This window comes from Nothobranchius furzeri, chromosome 11 (genome assembly GCF_043380555.1).
Source record: "Nothobranchius furzeri strain GRZ-AD chromosome 11, NfurGRZ-RIMD1, whole genome shotgun sequence".
NCBI classification, from domain to species: domain Eukaryota; kingdom Metazoa; phylum Chordata; class Actinopteri; order Cyprinodontiformes; family Nothobranchiidae; genus Nothobranchius; species Nothobranchius furzeri.
Genome location: NC_091751.1, coordinates 3594452 through 3622451, shown reverse-complemented (window position 1 = coordinate 3622451; position 28000 = coordinate 3594452). Strand labels below are relative to the sequence as shown.

General features: G+C 45.3%; 1 protein-coding gene and 1 long non-coding RNA gene across 2 annotated transcripts; both read left to right on the top strand.

Annotated features, from left to right (window-relative positions):
- Positions 1–9657: 9657 nt before the first annotated feature.
- Positions 9658–11529, top strand: LOC129154764 (putative nuclease HARBI1). The gene is made up of 3 exons (XM_070556007.1): positions 9658–10176; positions 10263–10469; positions 10582–11529. The coding sequence occupies exons 1-2, from the start codon at positions 9673–9675 to the stop codon at positions 10464–10466; spliced, it is 708 nt and encodes a 235-aa protein (XP_070412108.1). The 5' UTR covers positions 9658–9672; the 3' UTR covers positions 10467–10469; positions 10582–11529.
- Positions 11530–14813: 3284 nt separating this feature from the next.
- Positions 14814–17939, top strand: LOC139073212 (uncharacterized). The gene is made up of 4 exons (XR_011521923.1): positions 14814–14955; positions 15491–15586; positions 15677–15764; positions 16223–17939. It is a non-coding gene; the product is annotated as an uncharacterized lncRNA (long non-coding RNA).
- The last annotated feature ends 10061 nt before the right edge of the window (positions 17940–28000 follow it).

Sequence of the window (28000 nt, the reverse complement as noted above, 5' to 3'; positions counted from 1 at the left end):
ATGGCAAACAGGTCCTAGGTGAGGGATCAGACAAAGAGCAGCCCAATGACCCATTATGATGAATAATATAAATTGACACGGCGTTCACTCACCCTGATGCGGGTCACCGGGGCCCTACTCTGGAGCCAGGCCTGGAGGTGGGGCGCATCGGCGAGTGCCTGGTGGCTGGGCTTTCACCCAGCCTGGCCGGGCACAGCCTGAAGAGAAAATGTGGGTCCCCCTTCCAATGGGCTGACCACTTGTGGGAGGGGCCAAAGGAGTCGGGTGCAATGTGTGATGGATGGTAGCCAAAGGCGGGGACCGTGGCGGTCTGAGCCTTGGCTACAGAAGCTGGCTCTCGGTACGTGGAATGTCACCTCGACTAGATATAGTCGGACCCACATCAACGCATGGGTCTGGCTCTGGAACCAGATTCCTTGAGATGGGTTCTGGCTGTTGTCTGTGCTTATGTACCAAACCACAGTTCAGACTACCCACCCTTTTTGGAGTCCTTGGATGAGGTGCTAGAAAGCACTCCTTCTGGTAACTCCCTCATTCTGCTGGGGGAGTTTAACGCTCACGTGGGCAACAACAGTGAGACCTGGAGAGGTGTGGTGGGGAGGAACGGCCCCCCTGATCTGAATCCGAGTGGTGTTTTGTTGTTGGACTCCTGTGCTCATCATGGGTTGTCTAGAACTAACACAATGTTCAGACATAAATGTGTCCATATGTGCTCTTGCCACCAGGATACCTTAGGCCGCAGCTCGATGATCAACTTTGTTGACATTTCATCTGATCTGCAACCGCATGTCTTGGACACTCGGGTAAAGAGAGGGGCGGAGCTTTCAACTGACCACTACCTGGTGGTGAGTTGGCTTCGATGGTGGGGGAAGATGTTGGTCAGACCTGGCAGGCCCAATGAAATTGTGAGGGTCTTCTGGGAACGTCTGGCGGAGTCTCCTGTCAGAAGAAGTTTCAAGTCTCAACCCAGACAGAACTTCTGAAATATTCCGGGGGAGGCGGGGGACATAGAGTCCGAGTGAGCCATGTTCCGTGCTTCCATTTTCGAGGCGGCTGACCGGAGCTATGGCCGCAGGGTTGTTGGTGCCTGTCGTGGTGGCAATCCCCGAACCCACTGGTGGACACCGACGGTTAGGGATGCCGTCAAGCTGAAGAAAGAGTCCTATAGGGTCTGTTTAGCCTGTGGGACTCCAGAGGCAGCTTATGGGTACCGGCAGGCCAAGCGGAATGCAGCCCAGGTTGTTACAGCATGCTGCATAGTGTTGAAAACCAAGTTTTTTCATTTTTATTCGTGTTTTTTTTAGTGGTCTAAGGTTACAGTACTAGATTACTGCCTATGTGTATATACATGTACCTATATCATAATTTTCTTCTGATTATCCCCTTAAGTGTTGGTGCTGCTGTAACAAGTGAATTTCCCCACTGTGGGATCAATAAAGTATATTCTATTCTACCTAAAGGATTATTAGGAACACCATACTAATATGGTGTTTGACCCCCTTTTACCTTCAGAACTGTCTCAATTCGATGTGGCAGTAGCCACGTTTACATGCGCATATTTAATCGGATTGAACGCCCAATCAGATAAAAAAATTCTGCATGTAAACATGTCAATTGGAATATTCTGATCCAATTCGGCCCGATCGGATTGAAATTTCAATTCGATTGAGAGAGGTGGTTTTGTCCAATCATCATTCCGATTGACGTGCATGTAAACAGCCATTCGGATTGTTGGGGTAAAATAATGCCCACTGCGCATGTGTGCAACAGTGAGCGGGTCTCTCCGCTGTCATTTGGACTGCCTGACTTAAAAAATGACAGCGTAATTAATGAGCAGCGGCTTTTAAATTCGATGACAAGCCATCCCGTTTCACTAATATTTAATTCAGAACTTGCAATTGTAGAGGTAAAATAAAAATCTGATTATTGCACAAATCATTCGACAAACATTTTCAAATCTGTACTGGAAGTACGCGGGTTTATTGTGGGGGTTGCAGCGCACGGATCCCCATTTCTGTCAGCTTTGAACACAGCAGCTTCTGCAGCAGGTGATGGAGATGCACTTGTAAAGAAGACAGTATAATATCGGTTTTACAGACCTGATTGGAGGCTGATGTTGGGTAGGAAAACATCCTCGGTTAAATATTCTGGATGCGGTTTGTCAATAATGAACACAGGCTTCTAAACTTTCTGAACATCTTGTGTTATTTTGTTTGAACAGATTTTTCTCAACAGTTTCAGCTGATTGTCACATGTTATGAATAATAAGCAACAACAGAGCTCAGTAATAAAACATTAATCTAAAACCCCCCACTCCCGCTCTGCGCCGCAGCACAGCGCAACATCACAGCTGTCACTTCAGACCCGCGGTCCAGCTGATCAAGAGGCAGAAACATAACCCTCCCTTATTTTATTCAATAATAAAATGCAGCAAAGCATAGATCTGAAAGTATTCACTGAAGAAAACGTAACTTGTATGAGCCAAATAAAAATATTGAATTGAATAAATGAATCAGGATAGCAGGAAGAATTGTTATTTCTGTTTTTACATTTTTCATTTCGTTTCATGGCGTCTGTTTACAATTTTTCTTCCGTGAAAGGCAACTCTCTGCGCATGCTCCACCTATTTAATCAGATTAAATGCTTGATGCATATATACGCACGGCATAATCGGATCATTTCAGTTTGCGTCCATGTGAACAGAGATTCAGAAATTCCGATCAACCATCATTTGAATCGGATTGAGGAAATTTGGCGCATGTAGACATGGCTAATGATTCAACAAGTTGCTGAAAGCATTCTTTAGAAATGTTTGCTCATATTTATAAGACAGCATCTTGCAGTTGATGGAGATATAAGGGATGCACATCCAGGGCACGAAGCTCCCATTCCATCACATCCCACAGATGCTCTATCGGGTTGAGATCTGCTGACTGCGGGGGCCATTGTAGTACAGTGAACTCATTGTCGTGTTCAAAAAAACAATTTCAAATGATTGGAGCTTTATGACATGGTGCATTATCCTGCTGGAAGTAGCCATCAGAGGATGGGTACATGGTAGTCATGAAGGTATGCACATGGTCATAAACAATGCTCAGGTAAGACGTGGCATTTTAACCATGCCCAATTGGCACTAAAGGGCCTAAAGTGTACCAAGAAAACATCCCCACACTATTACACCACCACCACCAGCCTGCACAGTGGTTACAAGGCATGATGGATCCATGTTCTCATTCTGTTTACACCAAATTCTGACTCTACCATTTGAATGTCTCAACGGAAATCCAGACTCATCAGACCAGGCAACATTTTTCCAGTCTTCAACTGTCATATTTTGGTGATCTTGTGCAAATTGTAGCCTCCTTTTCCTATTTGTAGTGGAGATGAGTGGTACCCGGTGGGGTCTTCTGCTGTTGTAGCCCATCCGCCTCAAGGTTGTGCATGTTGTGGCTTCACAAATGCTTTGCTGCATTCCTCGATAGTAAAGAGCTGCTTCAGATATTAAATACAGTGGGGCAAAAAAGTATTTAGTCAGCCACCGATTGTGCAAGTTCTCCCACTTAAAATGATGATAGTGGTCAGTAATTTTCATCATAGGTACACTTCAATTGTGAGAGACAGAATGTGAAAAAAAAATCCATGAATTCACATGACAGGATTTTTAAAGAATTTATTTGTAAATCAGGGTGGAAAATAAGTATTTGGTCAATAACAAAAATTCAACTCAATACTTTGTAACATTACCTTTGTTGGCAATAAGAGAGGTCAAACGATTACTATAGGTCTTTACCAGGTTTGCACACACAGTAGCTGGTATTTTGGCCCATTCCTCCATGCAGATCTTTTCGAGAGCAGTGATGTTTTGGGGCTGTCGCCGAGCAACACGGACGTTCAACTCCCTCCACAGAGTTTCTATGGGGTTGAGGTCTGGAGACTGGCTAGGCCACTCCAGGTCTTTCAAATGCTTCTTACGGAGCCACTCCTTTGTTGCCCGGGCGGAGTGTTTGGGATCATTGTCGTGTTGGAAGACCCAGCCACGTTTCATCTTCAAAGCTCTCACTGATGGAAGGAGGTTTTGGCTCAGAATCTCATGATACATGGCTCCATTCATTCTGTCCTCAACACGGATCAGTCGCCCTGTCCCCTTAGCAGAAAAAGAGCTCCAAAGCATGATGTTCCCACCCCCATGCTTCACAGTAGGTATGGTGTTCTTGGGATGCAACTCGGTATTCTTCTTCCTCCAAACACGACGAGTTGAGTTTATACCAAAAAGTTCTACTTTGGTTTCATCTGACCACATGACATTCTCCCAATCCTCTGCTGTATCATCCATGTGCTCTCTGGCAAACTTCAGACGGCCCTGGACATGCACTGGCTTCAGCAGCGGAACACGTCTGGCACTGCAGGATTTGATTCCCTGCCGTTGTAGTGTGTTACTGATGGTGACCTTTGTTACTGTGGTCCCAGCTCTCTGCAGGTCATTCACCAGGTCCCCCCGTGTGGTTCTGGGATTCTTCCTCACCGTTCTCATGATCATTTTGACCCCACGAGATGAGATCTTGCGTGGAGCCCCAGATCGAGGGAAATTATCAGTGGTCTTGTATGTCTTCCATTTTCTGATAATTGCTCCCACAGTTGATTTTTTCACACCAAGCTGCTTGCCTATTGTAGATTCACTCTTCCCAGTCTGGTGCAGGTCTACAATTCTTTTCCTGGTGTCCTTCGAAAGCGCTTTGGTCTTGGCCATAGTGGAGTTTGGAGTCTGACTGTTTGAGGCTGTGGACAGGTGTCTTTTATACAGATAATGAGTTCAAACAGGTGCCATTAATACAGGTAACGAGTGGAGGACAGAAAAGCTTCTTAAAGAAGACGTTACAGGTCTGTGAGAGCCAGAGATTTTCCTTGTTTGAAGTGACCAAATACTTATTTTCCACCCTGATTTACAAATAAATTCTTTAAAAATCCTACCATGTGAATTCATGGATTTTTTTTTTCACATTCTGTCTCTCGCAGTTGAAGTGTACCTATGATGAAAATTACTGACCTCTGTCATCATTTTAAGTGGGAGAACTTGCACAAGCGGTGGCTAACTAAATACTTTTTTGCCCCACTGTAAATATCATAATAATAATAATATACGGAATATTAAACATTGAACCAAACCGAATACGAGTTCAGCATACCATTACACCCCTAATAATGACTGTGGGTTGAGACACCTGAATCAGAATGCGAAAACAATATAACTCAGTGGATTTAAAAATACACACAGATGACGGGAAAAATCAGAGTATGGGGAAGCTGGCAACTCATCCTTTTGTTGCATTTTTAAAATGGGAAGTGTGGGGGAAGTTATACTCTGGGCTGACTTGTTCTTTAAGGGAATTATTACTGTTATGTCTATAGCTTGACATTAGATCTATTTTTCTTTTCTTTGCAGCATCTTCCAAAAGAAAAAAGCTGAGAAGCAAAAACAATGGGCTCACCCAAAGTTCAGAAGGTCAGTCAATGATCAATGGCTTACTGAGATTAGCATGCCTCAGTATAACGCTTTAAGTGGATTTTTTCATAAATTTCATATATTCACCTCATGAGTTACCTTTGAACTGCAGTTCTAAAAGATCTACCGACCGCTAAAGCAGCGGGGTGCGCACCGGCTGCTTCAGTGAGGTGCGTCACCGGAGGACAAAACAGGTGATGCGCCCCGCTCCACAGCAGCAAAACGCATCAGGCACAAATAAAAGACAGAAAACATGAAAGGAAATGAGCCGACATGAACGATCGCGTGATAAATTTGTTTTTGAGGTGGCGACACCTGATTTGATAATGTTACTGTGGCCGTGCTCAGGACGCAGATGTCTGGAACGCGTTAACGATCAGAGCTTTGCATGCGCAAGCTGGTTAAGATTAGGATGGGGGTGAGGGGAAGGTTAAATTGCAAGAGGGTAAAGGTCGCAATTTGGTTAAATATCCGTTTTACCGCCGATGTCAGATACCGACGCTCTGGCACAGCGTGTCACTTCCCGACGCACAGGGGATTGTCACCTGCTGTGTTTTCCAAAGACGGCATTTTGTCTATCATTATCACATGACAGCGACTAGTCGATAACAGGCATAAAAAGTCACTATAGAGCAGTGAAGTCGACTAGTTCATACAACCCCTAGTTACCGTTGCTTCTTTGGGAAACGGTGCAAAAAATAAATAAAACTTGGGATCTTGTAGGCGTGGCGCTGGGATTTCAGCCGTGGCGGCTACGCCTATGTAAGGGAAACACTGTGCTAAACAGTGAATCAAAAACAGATGTGTAGAAAAACAACTGTTGCTCAGAGTGCTCTTAAAGATGCAATTTGACTGGCTCTCATGTAAATGGTAAATGGCCTGTATTTGATATAGCGCCTTCTAGAGTCCTGGAACCCCCCAAGGCGCTTTACAACACAATCAGTCATTCACACACACATTCACACACTGGTGGGGATGAGCTACAGTGTAGCCACAGCTGCCCTGAGGCGCACTGACAGAGGCGAGGCTGCCGAGCACTGGCGCCACCGGTCCCTCCGACCACCACCAGCAGGCAACGTGGGTTGAGTGTCTTGCCCAAGGACACAACGACAGCGACAGACTGAGCGGGACTCGAACCTGCAACCTTCCGATTGCAGGGCGAGCACTTAACTCCTGTGCCACCGTCGCCTTATGTTTCCATAAGACCACCACCCACTCGACTAGGACATTAAATTCACTGAGCTGCATGCTGACTTAGCGACTGCACTCTGGAGTCACATGTGGAGGCTGTAGTAAGCATTTTGTTTTTGTCTTTAGCGCTGCAGACCATTTATTGCAGCACGGAAATACTGAATAGTTTCACAACTTTTAAATCAAAAAGATAATCAGTCCATCGCCATTCTCCTTCCCGGCACCTCCGTACTGCTGACTCCAACCTCCTTTCCCCTTTCAGAACAAAACATGGCACCATATGGGAAGGAGCCTTTGCAGCCGCTGCCCCTACCCTTTGGAACTTTCTCCCACTAAACATCAGGAATGCCGTCTCTCTTTCTACTTTTAAGTCACTGCTTAAAACCCACTTCTTTAAATTGGCCTTCTCTTAAGATCAACCCAGCATCCCCCAGTCTGTTTACTATGTTTCATGTTGTTTTATTATGTGTTTATTGCATTTTTTGTGAAGCCTCTTTGACTGACCTAAAAAACGCTATACAAGTTTAATGTATTATTATTATTATTATTATTATTATTATTATTATACCATACCATACCATACCATTTTATTTATAAAGCGCATTCAACATGGCATTACAACCAGACAAGGCGCTGTACATTAAAAGATTACAGTTAAATTAACACGTTCAGAATGACATTTAAAGCATAGTTTATAAGAAAAAATGAAAACAAGAAAATACTCGAACTAACAGTCGTAAAACACTAAAAACGCAAAGGAATGTGAAACAACAGATAAAAACATATGAAAGAACCACAGTAATACAGATGTTAATTATTGTGCATTCTATTGTAGAAAGAATGCAGATGTCGAAAGTGGTCCATGATTATGTATTATATGCAAGGTTGAAGTAGTGAGTTTTCATGCGAGATTTAAAAATGCTAATTGTTGGTGCTTGCCTCACTAGTAGTGGTAATGCATTCCACAGCTTGGGAGCACAGACAGAGAAAGCCCTTTCTCCACGGCTTTTCAGACGTGCGTTTGGAAGAGCTAGGAGGAGCTTATCCTCAGACCTGAGAGCACGAGGCGGATTGTAGTAATGGACGAGTTGACACAGATATGGAGGAGCTTGACTGTTCAGGGATTTATAAGTGAGCAGCATGATTTTGAAATTGATCCTGAGATGAACGGGCAACCAGTGGAGAGATTTTAGAATTGGTGTAATGTGCTGTCTTCTGTCAACTCCAGTCAGGAACCTAGCTGCTGAATTCTGGACTAGCTGAAGTCTAGATTGAGCTGCTTTACTGATGCCGTATAAGCAGGAGTTGGAGTAATCCAGCCGTGAAGTGATGAAAGTGTGGACTACTGATTTGAGAAGACGGACACTCAGGATGTGCTTAAGTTTAGAGATACGCCTGAGGTGGTAAAAACATGATTTAACTGTGTTATTGACCTGAGCATCCATCTTCAGAGCCTGGTCTATTTTAACTCCAAGGTTGGAAATTACAGTGGAGACATTAGGTGAGAGATAGTTGAGGTCAGGTTGATGAGTAGCCGGGATGCTGTGAGGATTAAAAACGATTACTTCTGTTTTGGAGTCATTCAGATGGAGGAAGTTATCAGCAAGCCAAAGCTTAACATTATCGATACAATCAGACAGAACTTATTATTGTTATTATTATTATTATTATTGTTATTGTTATTATTATTATCACTTACAACCGCAGAAGGCAAAGTGCATCCCCACACCTTGTTCAGCCATTTTCCTGCACCAGATCTGGCTTTTACAGATGTTTCACACTTGTGTGAATAACACAGCTGTCTTAGCCTAGTGAACTTGTTTTAAAGTTGAGTAAATGGAGGTCTAACTGGTCCACCACCACTGAGAACTACATCTCCCAGAATGCACCAACAAAATGGCGACTGATTGGTGATAAAAAAACACCTATGCAGGGTGGTGGCTCTCAGGCTGTGTCCGAATCCAGAGGTAGGATGCTTGTGAGTACGGGTCCTCGCCGGTCTAGCAAGGCCGGGTCCTTGCTAGACCGCTAAAACCGGAAGTCAGCGGCTCTGAATTCGGACAGTACTAGCCTTGTTTTTATTCCCGCCCCCAGGTCCAGTTGCTTAGCTACCGTGACGGCGGCAAACAGGCTAACAAACTAACAAGCTAGTCAGAGGTGAAAATGGATCCACAGCAGTATTCCCTTTTTTTTGGGGGTTTTGAGGAGCTGCGACTGCTTAGTAAACGTCACCGGCCTTTGTATTTAAGGCTGAGAAGCAGCCATATCCAGGTAAAATTATTTTTTGTTTAGTGAACCAGCTTTCAGGCATTACATGTTAACTTTAGTGCTAGTTTCATTTATATTTTAAGCAACAGAAAGACATGTGGCTGAATATACACATTAGTATAGAGTAGACTAACATGCATTTAGTTAATTTAACCTATATTCATCTAAAATAATTAATGGAATGACATTTTAGAAGTTTGTATTTGATCATAATGCTTGGTTCTGTGCATAAAGTTCATAGTAAAAGTAGCATTACAATGTGTTTAATGTGTATTGTCCTTTTCAACTTATGCCTAATAATGCCTAGCTCTCTTCTAAAAATCTCAAGCATTTATACAGGTTTTTTTTAATTGTTTTATTGTTCTCTACTTTTCTTTTAACAGAACAGACCACTGTACTGTAGGATAAACATGAGTGTGCCAGTCCTGGACCGGTTTTTTAACCAGGAAGATCCCAGGCCAGATTTTTGTCTGAGCAGGGAGTCTTTTGTGGTGTTGCTAAGTCTCCTGAACCAAGATCAGCGACATGGTTGGGGTGCCACAATCGAGACCCTGGTGTTTCTGTTCTGGTTGGCAAGTAGAACATCCTACAGGGTGGTCTCAAGAGTATTTGGGATGCCTCGCTCAACTGTCCACGGCATCCTCCATTGAGTCACGGAGGATGTGGTCGCAATCCTCCACCAGGTCATTCACCTCCCCAAAATCCCAGAGGAGATGGAGGTTGTGTCTTGTGGGTTTGCTGGGCTGGCTCGACACAGAGCTTTCATGAAAGCAGCAGGTGCGATCGACGGCTGTCACATTCGGATCAAGGCTCCGAGCGGTCCTGATGGTCAGTGCTACAGAAACAGGAAACTGTTCCCATCTATCATCCTGCAGGCAGTTTGTGACCATCAGGGCCACTTTATCGACACCTATGTGGGCTGGCCTGGGTCGGTCCACGACTCCAGGGTCCTCCGGCACAGCCCACTGTACAGGCAGTCAGCCTATCCTCCTCCAGGGCACTTCATCCTCGCGGATGGAGGGTACCCATGCCTCCAACATCCACTCCCCCTCATCACCCCCTACAAACGGGTGGTTCAAGGTGTGGGAGCCCAGCGCTTCAACAGCCATCATTCCAGGGCACGCTGCATCATCGAGCGTGCTTTTGGAATGATGAAGACCAGGTTCAGGACCATCTTCCTGAAAGCGCTGGAGGTCCACCACACCTTTGTACCTCATGTAAGTTAACACAAAGTGGAAATAAACTTTGGGTGTAATCTTTGTTTGGGAATGAAATATAAATTAAATTTTTATCTCTATTACAGGTCATCACAGCATGCACCATCCTGCACAACATCTGCCTCAGTGCTGGTGACATTGTGGTGCAGGACGATGAACTGGAGGATGATGCTCCAGAAGATGAGGGGGAGGCTGGTTTGGAGGCAGTCAGTGGTGCCCTCTGGCGGGACCAACTTTCTGCTGAGGTGTCTGCTCTGGAGGAAGTACCACCAGATCACAATTACTGTTAACAGGCAAGTAATTTACGTAGGAATCTCTAGTTTAAAAATCATTTAGTCCTGTTATCTGCTAGAGTTACAAGTATTATACTCATGATCTCCTTTTTTGCATATATCTGAATGTTAGTGATGTGACAGCCGTCGATTGAGCCAGCCCAGCAAACCCTTTTGATGGACGATGCAGTGGTCAGTGAGATGAGGCATCCAGAAGCACCCTCTGCAGACCACTCTGTCTGATGTTCCACTTGCCAACCAGAAACGTTCAGCCACGGATCTCGGTTCCTGCACTCCATCCACCTCGATCCATGTTTAGTAGATTTAGCAACACCACCAAAGACTCCCTGCTTTCCAAGTTTACTGTATATATTTTACTTTTATCTTTACTTTTATTCCTTACAGTGTTCCCTTACCATTTATTTACTATGTTGTTACTTGTTAAAAACTGAATAATAAAACTGTTAATGATCAAAAAGAGTTATCAATTAATAGAAATTTTATTACATTTAAACCGCTGACGTCGTTAGGTCGTTTTAGGGGGGCTTCAGCCCCCCTAAAATAATCACAAGCCCCCCTATCATTTTGGTTTATTTTATTTTTTCAGTTAACTTTTTTTTATTTGTTCACATCTACATGCTCAACACAATCACGACACGTGTAGTTGGTACATGAGTTTTTTTTTTGTCTGAAACAGAAATAATAATTAATGAATATAGAACTACACCGTCGCACACAGGAAGTATCAAGAAAGGACTTCCTCCCCTTAAGCCCGGCAGCTTTGTTGACAAGTCAGGGGCAGGGGTTATACAGCAAAACCTTTATATCGATGAGCAAACCCTGCTCAGCGCTCTTGTAAGTCACTCAACATCACATTAGGGTAAGACAGCAACAGCAGCACACCGTTAATATTTCAAGGTTATAGTTCAGACGAGAGAGGAAAATGTTACCGCACCGACATGCTAATGCTATCTCCGCTAGCATGTTTACATGCCGCAAACCATAATGAAAAGCCGCGCCATAGTTAAATGGTCGGAAAACTCCCCTGAAGTGACGTGATTAACGAGCCAGCCAGTTCATTGAGTGACAGTGCCACCAACTTGAGCGTACAGTAATGAGTCTGCACAAACAGAACCTGCTCTGCGCTTGTGTGCAGCAGCTGCAGCCCTCTCTGTGGGCTCAACTCTGTCCCTGCGCATGCAAATCTCTCCCTGCTCTCCTCAACAAGTAGCCTCTCCAACAGTCAATCACAGACAGCTCTATTTTATCCAATCAAAGCATGTCCAGGAAACACTGCTTTACAGAAAAACACCCATTTAACAGCTTATTGAACTGCTTTCTGCTGCTGGTTAGCTACCAGTCACCATCCACTGCCTGCAAAATACTTTGTTGTAATTCATGTGTCATGATTAGGGTGACCATATTTGACTTCCAGAAAAGACACATTGCCCATTCCTAAAACTGTTAAATTGCACTATTTTCAGTTAAAGAGGACTTTTAATTTCAACATATAAAGTGTTTCTTCTCTGTTTGGTCAGACATAAATGATCCCTTGATGTGTAAAAGGAAGTGAACAGTGGAAATGTCGCAGGAAAAGAGGAGGGTTAATCAACCTAATTAAATATAATTACATAAAGTTCTCTTTATCTGAAAAAAGTGCAATTTTCCTGGCAGTATTTCCTGGACATGCTTTGATTGCTTAATGGAGAGCTGTCTGATTGGCTGACGGAGAGGCTACATTGCTTTGTAAATTGCAAATTGAGCAACAACAGGGAGATTTGTGCAGGCAGAGACAGAGTTGAGCATGCAGAGAGAGGGCTGCACACGACTGCAGAGCAGGTTGTGCTCCTGCTGATTGATCACTGCACGCTCCAGTTGGTGGCACAAAAATCACTCCACACTAAAACCTGAATCAGAATCTGGCCGAATGTGTATATTATTGACCATTTTTCTATATTATATATTTTTTCTATATTATATATATTATATTATAGGTACATATATGTATCTATAATATAGTAAACAGCCAGTTTTATAATGTCACATATATTCAAAAGCTACATCAAAACATATATTAAAACCTATATGTTTATTTGAATTCTTTCCATGTGGGTTGTCAATTGCTTAATATTTCCTATGTTTACCTATGGGAAAGAAAGGAGATATTGTACTCATCTAACTTTAACATAAATTTTGGCAGCTTAATGTGACATTATGGACAATGCCATCATCATGAGCAACCAAACATGGGCTATATTAGGCTAACAGTTGTCCATATTCTGTACCATTTATCCACCAATGGCTGTTTCAGTTATTGTGAGTGAAAACTAAATAAATGGCTTAGTAGCATTTTTTTGGCATTAGAAATTGAAAATGTTTTTCAATGTGTTGGCTAGATGGATATACGAAGATTTTTTAAGAGAGTGAGTGAGGAACAGGAGAGAGACCAGGTGGTTGATGCTGAGGAGATCAGCGAAAACAGGGGCGAGCGCACCGTTACGAGCATTTACCTGAGCACAAAGTTCCCAAGCAAAATTGAACAGTTTTCTATTTAGGAGTGAACAGGTAAGAGACCTTGAGAAAAAAAAACTATAATTACCATGTGACCTGCAACCTTATGTCAAGTTGTATCTGTATAGTTGACTTTCTGTATTATAAGTTCTACTACTTGCTGGATATTTTCATATATACTGTTATTTTGTCTTGTAAGAGTTAATTACACACTCCTTTATTCCATATCATAGCAGTGTTATTCATATATTAAAACTGTCAACTGCACACTCATTTGGCAGAATAAAAGTTTGACAATTATTCATTTGTTCTTTATTGTCACATTTCAGTAACATTTATAATTAAACAAGTTGTAATTAAACAAATTAAATAAATGACTACAACATTTCCCCCTGTTAAGTGCAGTAGACTGAAATGAATAGCTTTATTTGGAAATATAACATATCAAATTTTTAATGGACTTACATAAAATCTTTCTTCAACATAGACCCCACTAATTAACTGATTAAGTGTTATTTTTATAAAAAGAAGAGAGAAAATGCACAAAAGTAGGAAAGGAAAGTGATAAAATAATAGGTTTTGTTAGATTTTCTTCAGATAATGAATTCATTGACAAAGTTTTTGCAGGGTGTGACAAAAAACGTTCGAGGTCAAGCTCCTGGGGCTAAGCCCCCCCTATATCTCAATCCTAGTGACGTCCATGATTTAAACAAATAACAAAAACATTCAAACACATATATAGAACCTGAACCAGAAGAAACTAAAAGAAAAAAAACCATTTCTCTGCCATCCTTTCCATCAATGCTAAAAATCTGTCCACCCTTCTTTCTCTCCTCTCCTCCGCTTCCCTCTGTTGTCTCATGTCCTCCCTGATCAGGTCAAGGAGCTCATCAGCCCTTCTCCTTTTTCTCCCTGATGAGGAGTCCGGCTTCCTTCCACCACTCTCCCTGTCCTCTGTCTCACCCACTGCTGCACTTGGCCCTGGAGTGTCCTCGGGAATGGAAGCAATAAGGACAGGAGGCATAGTGGAAGGCCTCTGTCCCAACACCTCGTCCATGGGGACAAACCAGGGCCAGGTTTCAGCAGTGGGCTTTCCGCTGACTCCCTCTCCTGACCCTGGATACTTGCAGTCCTACAGACAAAGGGAATTAGAATTACAAGGCTTTATTGTCATTTAACAACAGAGAACACTGTGGGCATAATGAAATTACAGATGCTCCTAAAGGTACTGGTTCTGGATGAGAGAGGAATAGAAGAACAAAGTCAGATTATAAATCATAGTTGATAAAACGTGCAATAAACAATATTTTAATTTATCAACATGGGAGATGAAAATTGTGTTCTGTGTTTTTTTTCCGCCTAAAATGAAATTAAAAACATTAAATCAGTAATGTGGTTTCTTAAAAATTAACTTAAAGGAGACATAACATGAAAAACCCACTTTTTTATCCATTAACACAGTGTGTTTCACATTTTAAGTGTCTAAGTGAGCAAAAAGGCTTATATTATTCACTGGAGTTGCTATTTAGATATTTAATAATTAAGTTTTGGGTATATTTGTCCACCCGTTCAGTTTTTACATTATCTATTACATCAGTAATTAATTTAGTGAGGATAACTACCAAATATGGTAATGGCCCTCGGCTAAACACAGAGCCAATCCGCCATTTTTTCTTCTCGCTAAGATTTTTTGTAGTCCTATTGGAAAAATGCAGAATGTCTGGTTATTTTAGCCACACACAGCTCAAAACTGTTCCTCGTTTTAAGGAAGGGTGGTGTGGCAGTATTTAAACCCAGGAGCTGATGACACTACTGCTAAAAAAACACAGGAGAAAAAGTAGTGTGTGTGTGTGTGTGTGTGTGTGTGTGTGTGCGTGCGCGCGCGTGGTTCGTTCGTTCTGTCTCCAGGCTAGTGGCTAAGTACTGAGGGCTTCATCTATCTAAAAGGAGTTATTTCCATCTGAATTTGGCAGCACCGGGACACAGCAGCAGAGCGGTAAGCTTCATATCACTCTAAAATGTCGACAAACTTTACTTTAGATTTACGGGCATTAGAGCACTAAAGCGTTAGCATCCGGCTTGCTATCGCTAGCACAGTATGCTAGTAAAGTTAGCACCCAGATTAATGTGGATTTGGCTGATTTTCGTGGAATAAAACGTGATTTCTGATCAACGCCTTCTTTTACACCAGATGATAACCTCCCACTGATTGTAACAGCAGAGAGTCTGTGTGTTATTCTACGTGAGTGTGATGTAATCTTAGCATCCAGTAAATAAAGTCCCATATCAGCTAAAATGCAGCGTGACAAAGTCATTAAAGTGCGTCAACACAGTGGATTTAATAGAGTTTTAAAGAACGATCTCTGAGTGAAGTGAGGTTAGTTTTTTGTCTCACTGCAGATATAAAAACTAACTCTGCATCAGTCAGACGCAGCAAAGCTCACCGTCTGTATGAGCGTGAGCGTCGGAAAGCTGATAAAATTGGCTGTAAAATACTTAAAACAAAGTAAAAATGTTCCTTTGCTTTTTAGAGTCCACATCCAGAAGACTGGAGCCGTGTTTCACTGACAGGCTGTCAGACTAACGCCCTGATGAGCTCAGCTGGGACAAACTGGTCTGATGTTTAGGTAAGTGAAGATCTGCTTCTCCAAGGCCTTGAGATGCTAGTAAAAAATAATTTAGCCAGCTTGCTAATGTTACTTTTCTTCTCCTCTAAGGAACACAGAACGTTCAGATGTTGGCATTTCACGTCACCTACTGAGGAAGGAGACCCACCAGTAAAGAGACGGTCTGGACCAGACCAAAGTGAGTGATGACACACCTCAGCCACCCTCATCATTAAGAACACCTCACCCCCTGAATCACTCCGTCTGATGACAGCAGAGTGATTTATTTGATGTTTTACTTGTTTAGTCTGTTTAGAAATTATTGAATTACATTATTTTCTGTAATCGACCATCTGATCTGAACGTGTGCAGAATAACTTTCCCCAAGTTCAGCAACAGCTGGCCTACAAAAACAGCTGCAGCATGTAGTAAGTCTGTCTGCACTGCTCTCTAATGAGCTTCCTTTCATAAGGAATCATTTGTATAATTTTAGTGTCACTATTTTATTACATTTGTAAGAAAATATGAAGTCACTGCAGCAAAGTGAACTTGTGAACAAACACAAACGTGACTATAAACATGAAAGCTAAAGAAACAACTTTCCTAAAGCTGCTTGTAAACAAAATATGTCATTAAAGTTATTGTCTATCATTGCAGAATATGGCGATGACATCATGGAACTGGTCTTTGGAAAAGTTTTCCCTGAACCAACTCCGTTTCTAGATGAGGTAGAGAAGATCTGCATCTCACCAACTCTCTGGTCTCAGTATTCAGACAACGGAGGTCTCCCACTGTTATCCAGGACCAGTTTGCAGCCCACATACTGCCCCTCCCTCATCACCAGGAAACATCAATCCGTATCCTGAGGACAACAGAAGACGGCAGGAGGACAGGAACTCTGAGACCTAGACACCACCAGCACCGAGACACAAAGCACCTGTGTGCACAACGCCTGTTTTAACTACTAAAGCCTGTTTATTATATTGTTCTACTTATTTGCTGTGAGGTTAATACTTAGAAAATTTGTATAGTAATGTAAACAATTTAAAAAAATCACTGATTGTATGTTTTCTTTTAGATGTAATGGTCCAAACTCAGCCTTGTAGACATTTATTGCATCCTGTAGGTAAATACACAGAACAGGCTCAGATCCAGGATGACCCAGCATGCTCTTCTTCCATTCTGGCTGTTAGGGATTTTATCAATAACTCAATGCCTACTGATGTTTTCACCTAACGGTATTTATTTAGAATGCAGGTAAAATTTAACTATATTTGTTAGCAAAGCAGACTGATCTTGGGAATTTCACTGCAGCACTGATGTCCACCTCTCTGTACACATTAGAGAGAATTACCACTTTACAGCTAAACACATATTTAATTAAGATATAGGCTACGCATTGCAGACAATAAAAACAAAGTTGTAAGCATTAGAATTATAATGATCACATTAAAGAACATTTGGAGGAATGTTCTTTATTTTTGACTAGAATCTCAAATCTTTAAATTAAAATGTAACTGCTTTTTATCCATTTTCAGCCATTAAGACACCCAATATAAAATAAGACTACTTATAAAATTATTTATAATTATATGTATGTATATAGATAGAGATCTTAATAAAATATATTCTTTGAATGGTGTTTTAATGAGCTGTATCATTTTTTTAAACATTTTTTACAGAAATAAGCAAGCAGCATTCCTTGTGTGTGTGTGTGTGTTTGTGCGCGCGCGCGTGTGCCTGCTCGCTTGTCCCTCCGTCGGCCGTGACGGGTGTGTGTGAGTGACTACAGACAAATGCATGAGAGAGTTAGCAGCCATGAAACAGCTTGATGAACTACTCTCCCCACGTGTTTTAAAAATGCTAATATGCTATGCTAAATCTGCTATGCTAAATAATGATTTCTCTATAGAACTACAAAGTCCGACTGGGGGAGGAGAGTACAGGTCTGCACTATGGAGGGGGGTGGAGTTTACAGCTCCTCCTGCAGTTTAAAGAGACAGTACCCAAAAACGGCTCGTTCTCAAGACTCTCCTCAGAACAGGGGTAGATGAGGGTCTGTAGAGCAACAATAATGAGGAAATCAGACCAAAGAACTGCAGTTCCACTGTTTTTAGACCCCAACTGAAGGATTTAGATGTAAAAAGGAATAACTTAAAAGCATGTTATGTCTCCTTTAAATAAACATTAAACTTAGTATTCGTTATTTTTGGCGTTCGTTACATGATTACATAAGATGCAAGCTCTTTTACGGTGAGTTTTTTCCTATTAGACTTTCAAGCAAGTTTACGGTGGGGTGTTAACCTTAAAACAAATGATGAGAAGCTTTATTCGCTAAATAAACACACACACACAGGAATTATGACGGGACCACCATACAAGCTCGTTCTCGCTGATTTCTGCTTAAAATGTACTTTATACAAACGAAGAATGTCTATAAACAGAACCGCTTTCAGCTTAGTTTTCTACCGCTATTTTCTTTTAAAAAGCCTGCTGGGATCAAGCTAGTTTACGGTGGGTTTTTTCCTATTAAACATTCAAGCTGGTTTTCGGTGGGGCATGTTTTAGCCTTAAATTACATGAAAAAAAAAAACAATTTGCGGTATTAGATCGTATATAAAAAACAAACCAAAAGTGCCCAAACACGTATTTTATTTTTTTGACCGCTATTTTTTAACTCACTTACATTTTAAGCTGTACTGCTGTCCCGCTCCGTCCGCCGTTGTTGCGAGTGTCGAGTCCAGTGGCCGGCGCGCAAAGCATGCTGGGATACCCTTGCTCCTGTGAGGATCCATCAGACCCATCCTCGAAATGTGGGTGGAGCGAGGACGCGTTTGAGGACGCGAGAATGAGGATTCTTGGAATTCGGACAGTACTCGTCGCTGCGCTTTGACGTCATCGACCTCAAAATGCGCTCTCACAAGCATCCTACCCCTGGATTCGGACACAGCCTCAGTCCTCAGTCAAACAGGAACAGCACAGCAAGCTCTAACAATGAGTTGACTCTAAAGACGCCAATGGTTGGTAACTATTGTTTTGTTTATGATATGAAGTTGTTTTGGGTGACCTTTAAAGTCATGCTTTTAATTTAATCGTTTACACTGTTAGTGTGGGAAGATTTAGTTTAGAAAGTTCTTTGTTTATTGTATTTTATATAAATTATGTGGCATCTAACACTTGTCTCTGTTCTTTGAAGGTTATCAACCTAATGTTCACTGAACTGACATAATAAAAATTGTTGGAATGTGATGGAGTTGTCCCAAAGTGTCCCTTTAGAGTAAAACTAGTGTGGAGTTTGACAGAACTAGACCAAATTCTTGCTTTGCAAAGTTTGGTCTAGGAACGCTCCACTGGAACCTCTGCAGCACCAACAGCATTTTGGCTGGCCAGTCACAGCTCTCTAGAGGGGTTTCAAACACATAAAGAGCTGTGATTGCTCTATAATGGTGGGCCAATCATAGTGCTATATCTGCTTAGTGAACAAATCACAAAGCTTTATCCGCTTTGTGGGCCAATCAGGGCACTCTATATGCCTGGTGGGTGGGATGATGCAACAGAGTGAAACAAGATGGCAACAGCTCCTTTGAAATGGCTTTTACATCAAATTTGGACTATTAGAACTTGGGCTTCATTCGAATCAGGAGCAGATAGACGCATTTAAGTGCTTTTTTTTTTTTTTTTTTTTTTAAGAAAAAATTATGTGTTTTCCCCTTCTTCAACTGCGGACCGCCTCATTTACCCCCAAATTCCACTACCTCCGCTCTGCTCCGACACGAACGCCGGAGCAAAATCGGTCCCGTTCTAGTCAATCAGAGCAATTCCACTACTGCGGCCGTGCTCTGGCAGCGCGGCGCCGTGTGCCGCCCTCTGTTCCGGCGTCCGGCAAAAATAGAATCGATCCTATTTTCGCCGGATGCCGGAGCACCTCCGCAGTCAATGGACAGAAATCACAAACGCCCAACAGGAAAAGCAGCGAGCACAACTTCCGTTTTTCACAATAAATCGATAAACAAAAGGCGTTTTTTGTTTCATATGCACAGGTTTAACAACTTTTAACAACTATCAGTGGCAGCTGAAGTTTAAATGCACAAAAGTAAGCCATAAATACAGTTTCCACTATCAAAGTAGTCACACTTTGTTGATCCAAACACTGCTGGTCTCTCAACACAAATGATGGGCAGATTAAACAGCTCATGCCGATGCTTCTCCCACACAACGGGTGTTTGGATCTAACTTCCGCGTTTATTGCTCGGACTGTATCGCAAGATCTCGAAAATCCCGCACATGCTTGTTTGCCCACCTCAGGTCTCCGCACCGGAGCGGAGCCGTTGTAGAGCGGGTAGCAGTAAAAATTGAGTTCGGAAGCGAGCGGCTGCGGAGGGCGGGGGCGGACCGGAGCGGAGCAGAGCGGAGGTAGTGGAATTTGGGGGTTACCGATGGCTGTTGCTGTGAGTATGTCACATTCGTTGTCCAGTAGCATGCGGACATCATTTGAAAGACAACGGTAGAACCCACCCCACAACCGAGAAAACAGCCTTTTTGTCCCCAGCTCCCTCCTGGTTTTCTTCATGTCTCTTAGTCTCCCCACCTCAGATTATATAGGTACTTTATTTAAGTGTGTGTGCGTGTCTTTCCCCAGCTCAGTGTGTGTGTGTGTGTGTGTGTGTGTGTGTGTCCTTCCCCAGCTCAGTGTGTGTGTGTGTGTGTGTGTGTGTGTGTGTGTGTGTGTGTGTGTGTGTGTGTGTCCTTCCCCAGCTCGGTATAGTGTGTGTGTGTCAAGTCAAGTTTATTTATATAGCGCCAAATGACGACAAGAGTCGTCTCAAGGCACTTCACATAATAAACATTCCAATTCACAGTTCATTAAGCCAATCAGAAATAATGTTTCCTATATAAGGAACCCAGCAAATTGCATGAAGTCACTGACTAGTGTCAGTGACTATACAGCAATCCTCATACTAAGCAAGCATGCAGCGACAGTGGAGAGGAAAACTCCCTTTTAACAGGAAGAAACCTCCAGAGAATCCTGGCTCAGTATAAGCAGCCATCCTCCACGACTCACTGGGGATCGAGAAGACAGAGCAGACACACACACACACACACACACACACACACACACACACACACACACACACACACACACACACACACACACACACGTAATGTCATGTTCTGTGTCCCTTTGTTCCCCAGCCCTCCAGTTCCCACTCCAGGTTCTCCTTTTGTGTTTCATGGCGCCCTCATGTGTCCTTTGTCTGCGTCTTTCCCCATGTGTCTCCTAATGTTTCTCCATCCCTCTCTGGATTCCCTTTTGTGTTCTCTTAGCGCCCTCATGTGTCCTTTGTCTGCATCTCTGTTGTGTGTCTTAAGTTATAGCCACAGCCTCTTGTTCCCCAGTTCATAGTTTGTGTGTCTCAGTATGTGTATGTGTTTGTGTGAGTTCTTCCCTTAGTCTTTAGGTTTAGTTTTGTGTTTTACATAGTGTTAGGTTTATCTGCCCTCCACTGGTTCTCTTCCCCATCCAGATAATTGTTGTCACCTGCCTTCCCTCCAGCCTCACTCCACACACCTGCTTCCTGTTTCCCTAATTCAGGGGTGGGCAATTATTTTTTCCATGGGGCCACATGAGAAATAGAAAATATTGTGGAGGGCCAGGCCAAAAGGCTGAAGTCAATTATGCATAATATTAATGGTATTTCTTTATAAAAAGCAGTAAATACCATTGTTTCTTCAAGCTGGTAAGAGTGGACTATATGTTATAAATGAGCAAAAAGGAAAAAGTGAGGTTGTCTTACAAAAATGTGATTTATTCAAATTTCCCAAGGCAATGGTAAACAAAGTGTGCACATTTGGTTTTTGTTAAACATTTGTGACTTATATTAGTTAACAGTTTCAGTCACATTCACTCCAAAACACATTCTGAGTTTCAAATATTGTTGGAAAGAGGTTCTTAGCATTCTACAGACACACAGTATTGTCTGTAAAATAAAATCACTGAACTGTGATCTTGAGAAAGAGGTTTAAAAAAAAGTGTCCCAGTTCACTGCTAGTTGCCTACATTTGTGGTCCAAACACCTTATTTTGTGTTTTTAAGTGATTTTTTTCTTATTCAGTGAGAGAAATCTAGTCTCTGCTGGGCTTTAGCGAGTGCATCAAAGTCAGGTTGAATGTCTGAGGTGGAGAAGCGAAGCACAGCTGACAAATGATCATCAGTGAGAGAGGATCTATACCTGGATTTTGTAAACTTCATCATTGAAAATGTTTGTTCACAAATGTAGGTAGAGCCGAAGAGAACCAACATCTTCTGAGCATGTCTCCTCAGGTTTGGAAAGTCCTCCTTAAGAGAAGAGTAGAAATCCAGCAGAGATCCTGAATCTCTGCTTTCAAGTCCCAAACCCTCTTCAGCACTTTCCCCAGGCTGAGCCAGCTGACAGCTGTGTGGAGTCCTCCAAAAGAGCCACAAACTGTCTGTGATCCATCGCCCGTGCCCTGATGAAGTTTATTATTTTAGTAACAACATCAGTAACATGGTTGATTTTTAGCACTGACTTGCACAACACATGTTGGTGTATAATTCAATGCAAAAACACCTATTTTTGATCTGCATCGATTTCTGTCACTTTATCTTGCATGCGTTTCAAAAGTCCGACATTTTTCCCTGTAAAGCCGGACGTACACTGTGCAACTTTTTCACTCGCAGCACTCAGCTTCAGCTCAAACTGTACGACTTCCTCGCAGAGCAGATCTCACGAGTCATGCGCTCACACTGTACGACCCAGTTCTCGCATGCGACCTGACTGCTCACACTGTACGTCTGGTAGCAACACGTCGGCCCTAAAAATGTGCTAAAAATAGCAGTTTTTACTCAACACGTCAGAGTTTTTTGTCTTGTCTTGCCTGTTGTCCTTCGGGAGTGCTGCAGGAGGACACACAGGGATTTATAGGGGTTGGATGAGGAAAACGAAATAAAGAAAGTAAATCTGTGTTTTGTGATCAGTTTAATTTGACATGAACACGACAAACACGCTTTCTTGACAATCTTTGTGAGTAAAAAAAACGTGTAGAAACAAAAACGAACAGCGTGTGTTATTAGGGAAATAGCGAGCGACCGGCGTTGATGCAGGATTGCGCGCGCATGCGCCGTGAGCGGTTCTGATACTTTTTGGATCGCAGCTGCTCGCAGCGCCGCTTCAACAGTGCGATACCCTCACGAGGGACGAGCGAAATATTAAGCACGCCAGAAGTCCCTGCGACCTCACGACTGCTGATCGGCGGCTGGTCACGTGGTGTTAATCGCCTCTCGTAACCCCCTGTACACTACACGACCGCTCGGCGCAAAACTCGCCCCGATGTCGTGGCTTCTCGCACGACTGGAAAATCGGCTCAAAAAAGTGAAAAAGTCGCACAGTGTAAGCCCGGCCGGCTTAAGATTTGGACAACCGTCTGTTGTGACACCTGACAGTCTCTCCCATTTCAATCCCAGAGTGTCCATGCACGCATTTACCTCTGTAAAAAGATCACTCCCTGTCGTTGTCCCTTTCATCCACCGCATTGCTGCCCGCTCCTCTGTGAGCTTGAAGTCCGTTATCCCCGGACAAATACGAGCAGCTGGGCTGTGTCGCGGACATCACAGCTCCCGTCTAATGAGAAAAAGTCAAAACTTGCCACTTCACGTTGCAGCTGAAGCTCCAGGTTCCCCGCAATGTCCTCGATCCTCCTGGTCACGGTTCGCCTGGACAGCGGGATTTGCTCAAATGCGCCTTTTTTTTCAGGGAATATTAGTGCGGCAGAGTCCACCATGCACTCTTTGACAAACTCTCCCTCCGAAAACGGCTTGCTGTTTTTAGCTATTTTGTGGGATATCACAAAGCTGGTCCTGGCTGCTGCATCCCTGGATGTGTGAAGCTTAGTAAAACAGCCTTGCTGCTTTTGCAACTTTGCAAGCAAAGCTTCGGATGTCCGTGCCCTCTCAGCTCTCAGCATCAGACAAGTTCTTGTATTTTTCCGAGTGTTTCTTGTCGTAATGCCGACTCAAATTGTAGTCCTTAAACACGGCATTCTCCTCCCCGCAAACCAAACACACGGCTTTACCTCCGACTTCAGTAAAAAAAATACTTAGCAGTCCAATTTTTGTTGAAAATCCTGCATTCGGCATCTTTCTTTTTTTTTTTTTTTTTTTTTGCATGAGCGGACATTTCTCAGGCTACAATCACCATGTCAACCGCGGGCACTTGTTGCTATACGTATTGCGTCATTGTGCACGTAAAAAACAACTTCAAAATAAAAGCAATGCAGCCTTAGCCCATGCATGAGGTAAAATGAGAAAATACATTTATTTTGTAATTTCCAATTAACCTTACGCGGGCCGGTCAAAGTCAACCAAAGGGCCGGATGTGGCCCGCGGGCCGTAAAATGCCCAGGTCTGCCCTAATTGCTCCTCCCTGTCTATATAAGCCCTCCTTGTCTCTGTGTTCTTGTCGGTCCATTAATGTTTGCTTGTTGTTGCTTGTCAGCGTTATTAGTCCTGTCAGTCTGCTCGTTCCTCTGGTGTTTTTGACTCCCTGGATTCTTGGATTTTGGCTCCCTCCGTTTGGATTTATTTTTGTTCTTCCTCAAAATAAAGGATTTTCACTTACAATTCAACTCCTGCCTCTTGTCATCCTGGGTTCTGCATCTTGGGTCCTAACCTCCTGCTCCCTAAACGTGACAGAATGGACCGACCACCAACACAGGACCCAGCGGGAACTCCAGGTACACAGGAGATCTATTACGATGGTGATCCAGACCTTTGTGTGGAGTTCATTCGGAACTGTGCCCGTTGTTTGGACTTGAAATCCTCAGAGTTCGACAAGGTGTCGTATATGGTGCTTTGGTTGAGGGGTAAGGCCTTGCAGTGGGTTGCTGACCACTTTGACGTAGAGGATCTTAGGGCGGTGTCGTTTTGGGACTTTGCTGCATTGCTCCTCCGCACTTTTGGCCGTGATCCTCCTCCACTAGTCGCTCATGCCACCTCAGCATCTCAGATGGGTTACACCGCCACACCCTCACCAGGTCCTGACAGCGCCACCACTTACTCTCCGGTGGGCTGTCATTCCTCCTCAGTTCCTGCCAGTGTCCTCTCCATACCTCAGCTGAGCCAAAAAAAACCACGCCGACGACGCCGCAACCGTCCTGCTCCAGCGGTGGTCCCGGTGGACGCATCGCCTCCTGCTCCAGCGGTGGTCCCGGTGGACGCATCGCCTCCTGCTCCAGCGGTGGTCCCGGTGGACGCATCGCCTCCTGCTCCAGCGGTGGTACCGGTGGACGCATCGCCTCCTGCTCCAGCGGTGGTCCTGGTGGACGCATCGCCTCCTGCTCCAGCGGTGGTCCCGGTGGACGCATCGCACCTCGCCTCAGCGGTGGTCCAAGGGGACGCATCGCACCTCGCCTCAGCGGTGGTCCAAGGGGACGCATCGCACCTCGCTCCGGCGTTGGTCCCGGTGGACGCATCGCCTCCTGCTCCGGCGGTGGTCCCGGTGGACGCATCGCCTCCTGCTCCGGCGGTGGTCCCGGTGGACGCATCGCCTCCTGCTCCGGCGGTGGTCCCGGTGGACGCATCGCGTCCTGCTCCGGCGGTGGTCCCGAGGGTCGCATCGCCTCCTGCTCCAGCGGTGGTCCCGAGGGTCGCATCGCATCCTGCTCCGGCGGTGGTCCCGAGGGTCGCATCGCGTCCTGCTCCAGCGGTGGTCCCGAGGGTCGCATCGCGTCCTGCTCCAGCGGTGGTCCCGAGGGTCGCATCGCGTCCTGCTCCAGCGGTGGTCCCGAGGGTCGCATCGCGTCCTGCTTTGACTGATGAGGTCCAAGAGGTCCCGGTCCCGGCCCAGCCTGTCCAAGAGGCTCCGGTCCAGCCCATCCATCTGGACCCGAAGTCGATGGTGGTCAACGGCCCTTCCTGTTCCGAAGTCGACGCCCCTTCCTGTTCCGAAGTCGACGCCCCTTCCTGTTCCGAAGTCGACGCCCCTTCCTGTTCTGAAGTCGACGCCCCTTCCTGTTCCGAAGTCGACGCCTCTGATGACGACATGTCCAAAGTCGTCGCCTCTGATGACGACATGTCCAAAGTCGTCGCCTCTGATGACGACATGTCCAAAGTCATCGCCTCTGAAGACGTCCCCTCTGACGACGTCGCCGCCGCCTCTGATGACGACATGTCCAAAGTCGTCGCCTCTGATGACGACATGTCCAAAGTCGTCGCCTCTGATGACGACATGTCCAAAGTCATCGCCTCTGATGACGTCCCCTCTGACGACGTCGCCGCCGCCTCTGATGACGTCCCCTCTGGCGACGTCGCCGTCGCCCCTGATGACGTCGCCGCCCCTGATGACGTCGCCGCCCCTGATGACGTCGCCTCCCCTGATGACGTCGCCTCCCCTGATGACGTCGCCTCCCCTGATGACGTCGCCTCCCCTGATGACGTCGCCTCCCCTGATGACGGCTCTCCTGACGTCGGCTCGCCTGATGTCGGCTCGCCTGATGTCGGCTCTCCTGATGTCGGCTCGCCTGATGTCGGCTCGCCTGATGTCGGCTCGCCTGACGTCGTCGCCTCCCCTGATGTCGGCTCGCCTGACGACGTCGCCTCCCCTGATGTCGGCTCGCCTGACGACGTCGCCTCCCCTGATGTCGGCTCGTCTGACGACGTCGCCTCCCCTGATGTCGGCTCGTCTGACGACGTCGCCTCCCCTGATGTCGGCTCGTCTGACGACGTCGCCTCTGGTCTGATGTCTCTTCTGTCTCTAGTTCCAGTGGTGATTCTGAAGGTCGCACCGGTCCAGCCTGTCCACGAGCCCCCCGTCCAGCCTGTCCACGAGCCCCCCGTCCAGCCCGTCCACGAGCCCCCGGTCCAGACGTCAATGCCTCCAGGCCGGAGGTTGACGCCTCCCGTCTCGGGCCCCTGCTCTGAAGTGGACGTCTCGGGGCCCTGCTCTGAAGTGGACGTCTCGGGCCCCTGCTCTGAAGTGGACGTCTCGAGCCCCTGCTCTGAAGTGGACGTCTCGAGCCCCTGCTCTGAAGTGGACGTCTCGAGCCCCTGCTCTGAAGTGGACGTCTCGAGCCCCTGCTCTGAAGTGGACGTCTCGAGCCCCTGCTCTGAAGTGGACGTCTCGAGCCCCTGCTCTGAAGTGGACGTCTCGAGCCCCTGCTCTGAAGTGGACGTCTCGAGCCCCTGCTCTGAAGTGGGCGTCTCGAGCCCCTGCTCTGAAGTGGACGTCTCGAGCCCCTGCTCTGAAGTGGACGTCTCCATGTCCCCGTCTCAAGTCTCCCAAGTCTCAAGTGTCCCACTCTCCCCAAGTCTCAAGTGTCCCACTCTCCCCAAGTCTCAAGTGTCCCACTCTCCCCAAGTCTCAAGTGTCCCACTCTCCCCAAGTCTCAAGTGTCCCACTCTCCCCAAGTCTCAAGTGTCCCACTCTCCCCAGTCTCAAGTGTCCCACTCTCCCCTGTCACAAGTCTTCCAGTCTCCCAACTCTCAGGTCTCCTAGTTCCAGTCTCCCAGATGCAAGTGTTCCAGTCACAATCCCCGTCTCCAGAGATCCTTCGCCGGCCCCCTAGACTTCTCAGGTCCCGCCTCCTGGTTCCCCGTCGCCGGCCCCCACGACTCCTCTGGTCCCGTCTCCTGGTTCCCCGTCGCCGGCCCCCTAGACTTCTCCGGTCCCATCTCCTGGTTCCCCGTTGCCGGCCCCCCAGAGTCCCCTGGTCCCTGGACCCTCCTCGCCCACCCTTGTGGGTTGTTTTTTGTCCGGGCCCTCCTCTCCCGCCCTGTGGTCTCTCGTGTCCTGTTTTGTCTTTGTCTTTTGTTTCTGTTTTTGTCTTGTTCTGGTTTTGTGCGTCTGGTATCCGCCCTTGAGGGGGGGGGTACTGTCATGTTCTGTGTCCCTTTGTTCCCCAGCCCTCCAGTTCCCACTCCAGGTTCTCCTTTTGTGTTTCATGGCGCCCTCATGTGTCCTTTGTCTGCGTCTTTCCCCATGTGTCTCCTAATGTTTCTCCATCCCTCTCTGGATTCCCTTTTGTGTTCTCTTAGCGCCCTCATGTGTCCTTTGTCTGCATCTCTGTTGTGTGTCTTAAGTTATAGCCACAGCCTCTTGTTCCCCAGTTCATAGTTTGTGTGTCTCAGTATGTGTATGTGTTTGTGTGAGTTCTTCCCTTAGTCTTTAGGTTTAGTTTTGTGTTTTACATAGTGTTAGGTTTATCTGCACTCCACTGGTTCTCTTCCCCATCCAGATAATTGTTGTCACCTGCCTTCCCTCCAGCCTCACTCCACACACCTGCTTCCTGTTTCCCTAATTGCTCCTCCCTGTCTATATAAGCCCTCCTTGTCTCTGTGTTCTTGTCGGTCCATTAATGTTTGCTTGTTGTTGCTTGTCAGCGTTATTAGTCCTGTCAGTCTGCTCGTTCCTCTGGTGTTTT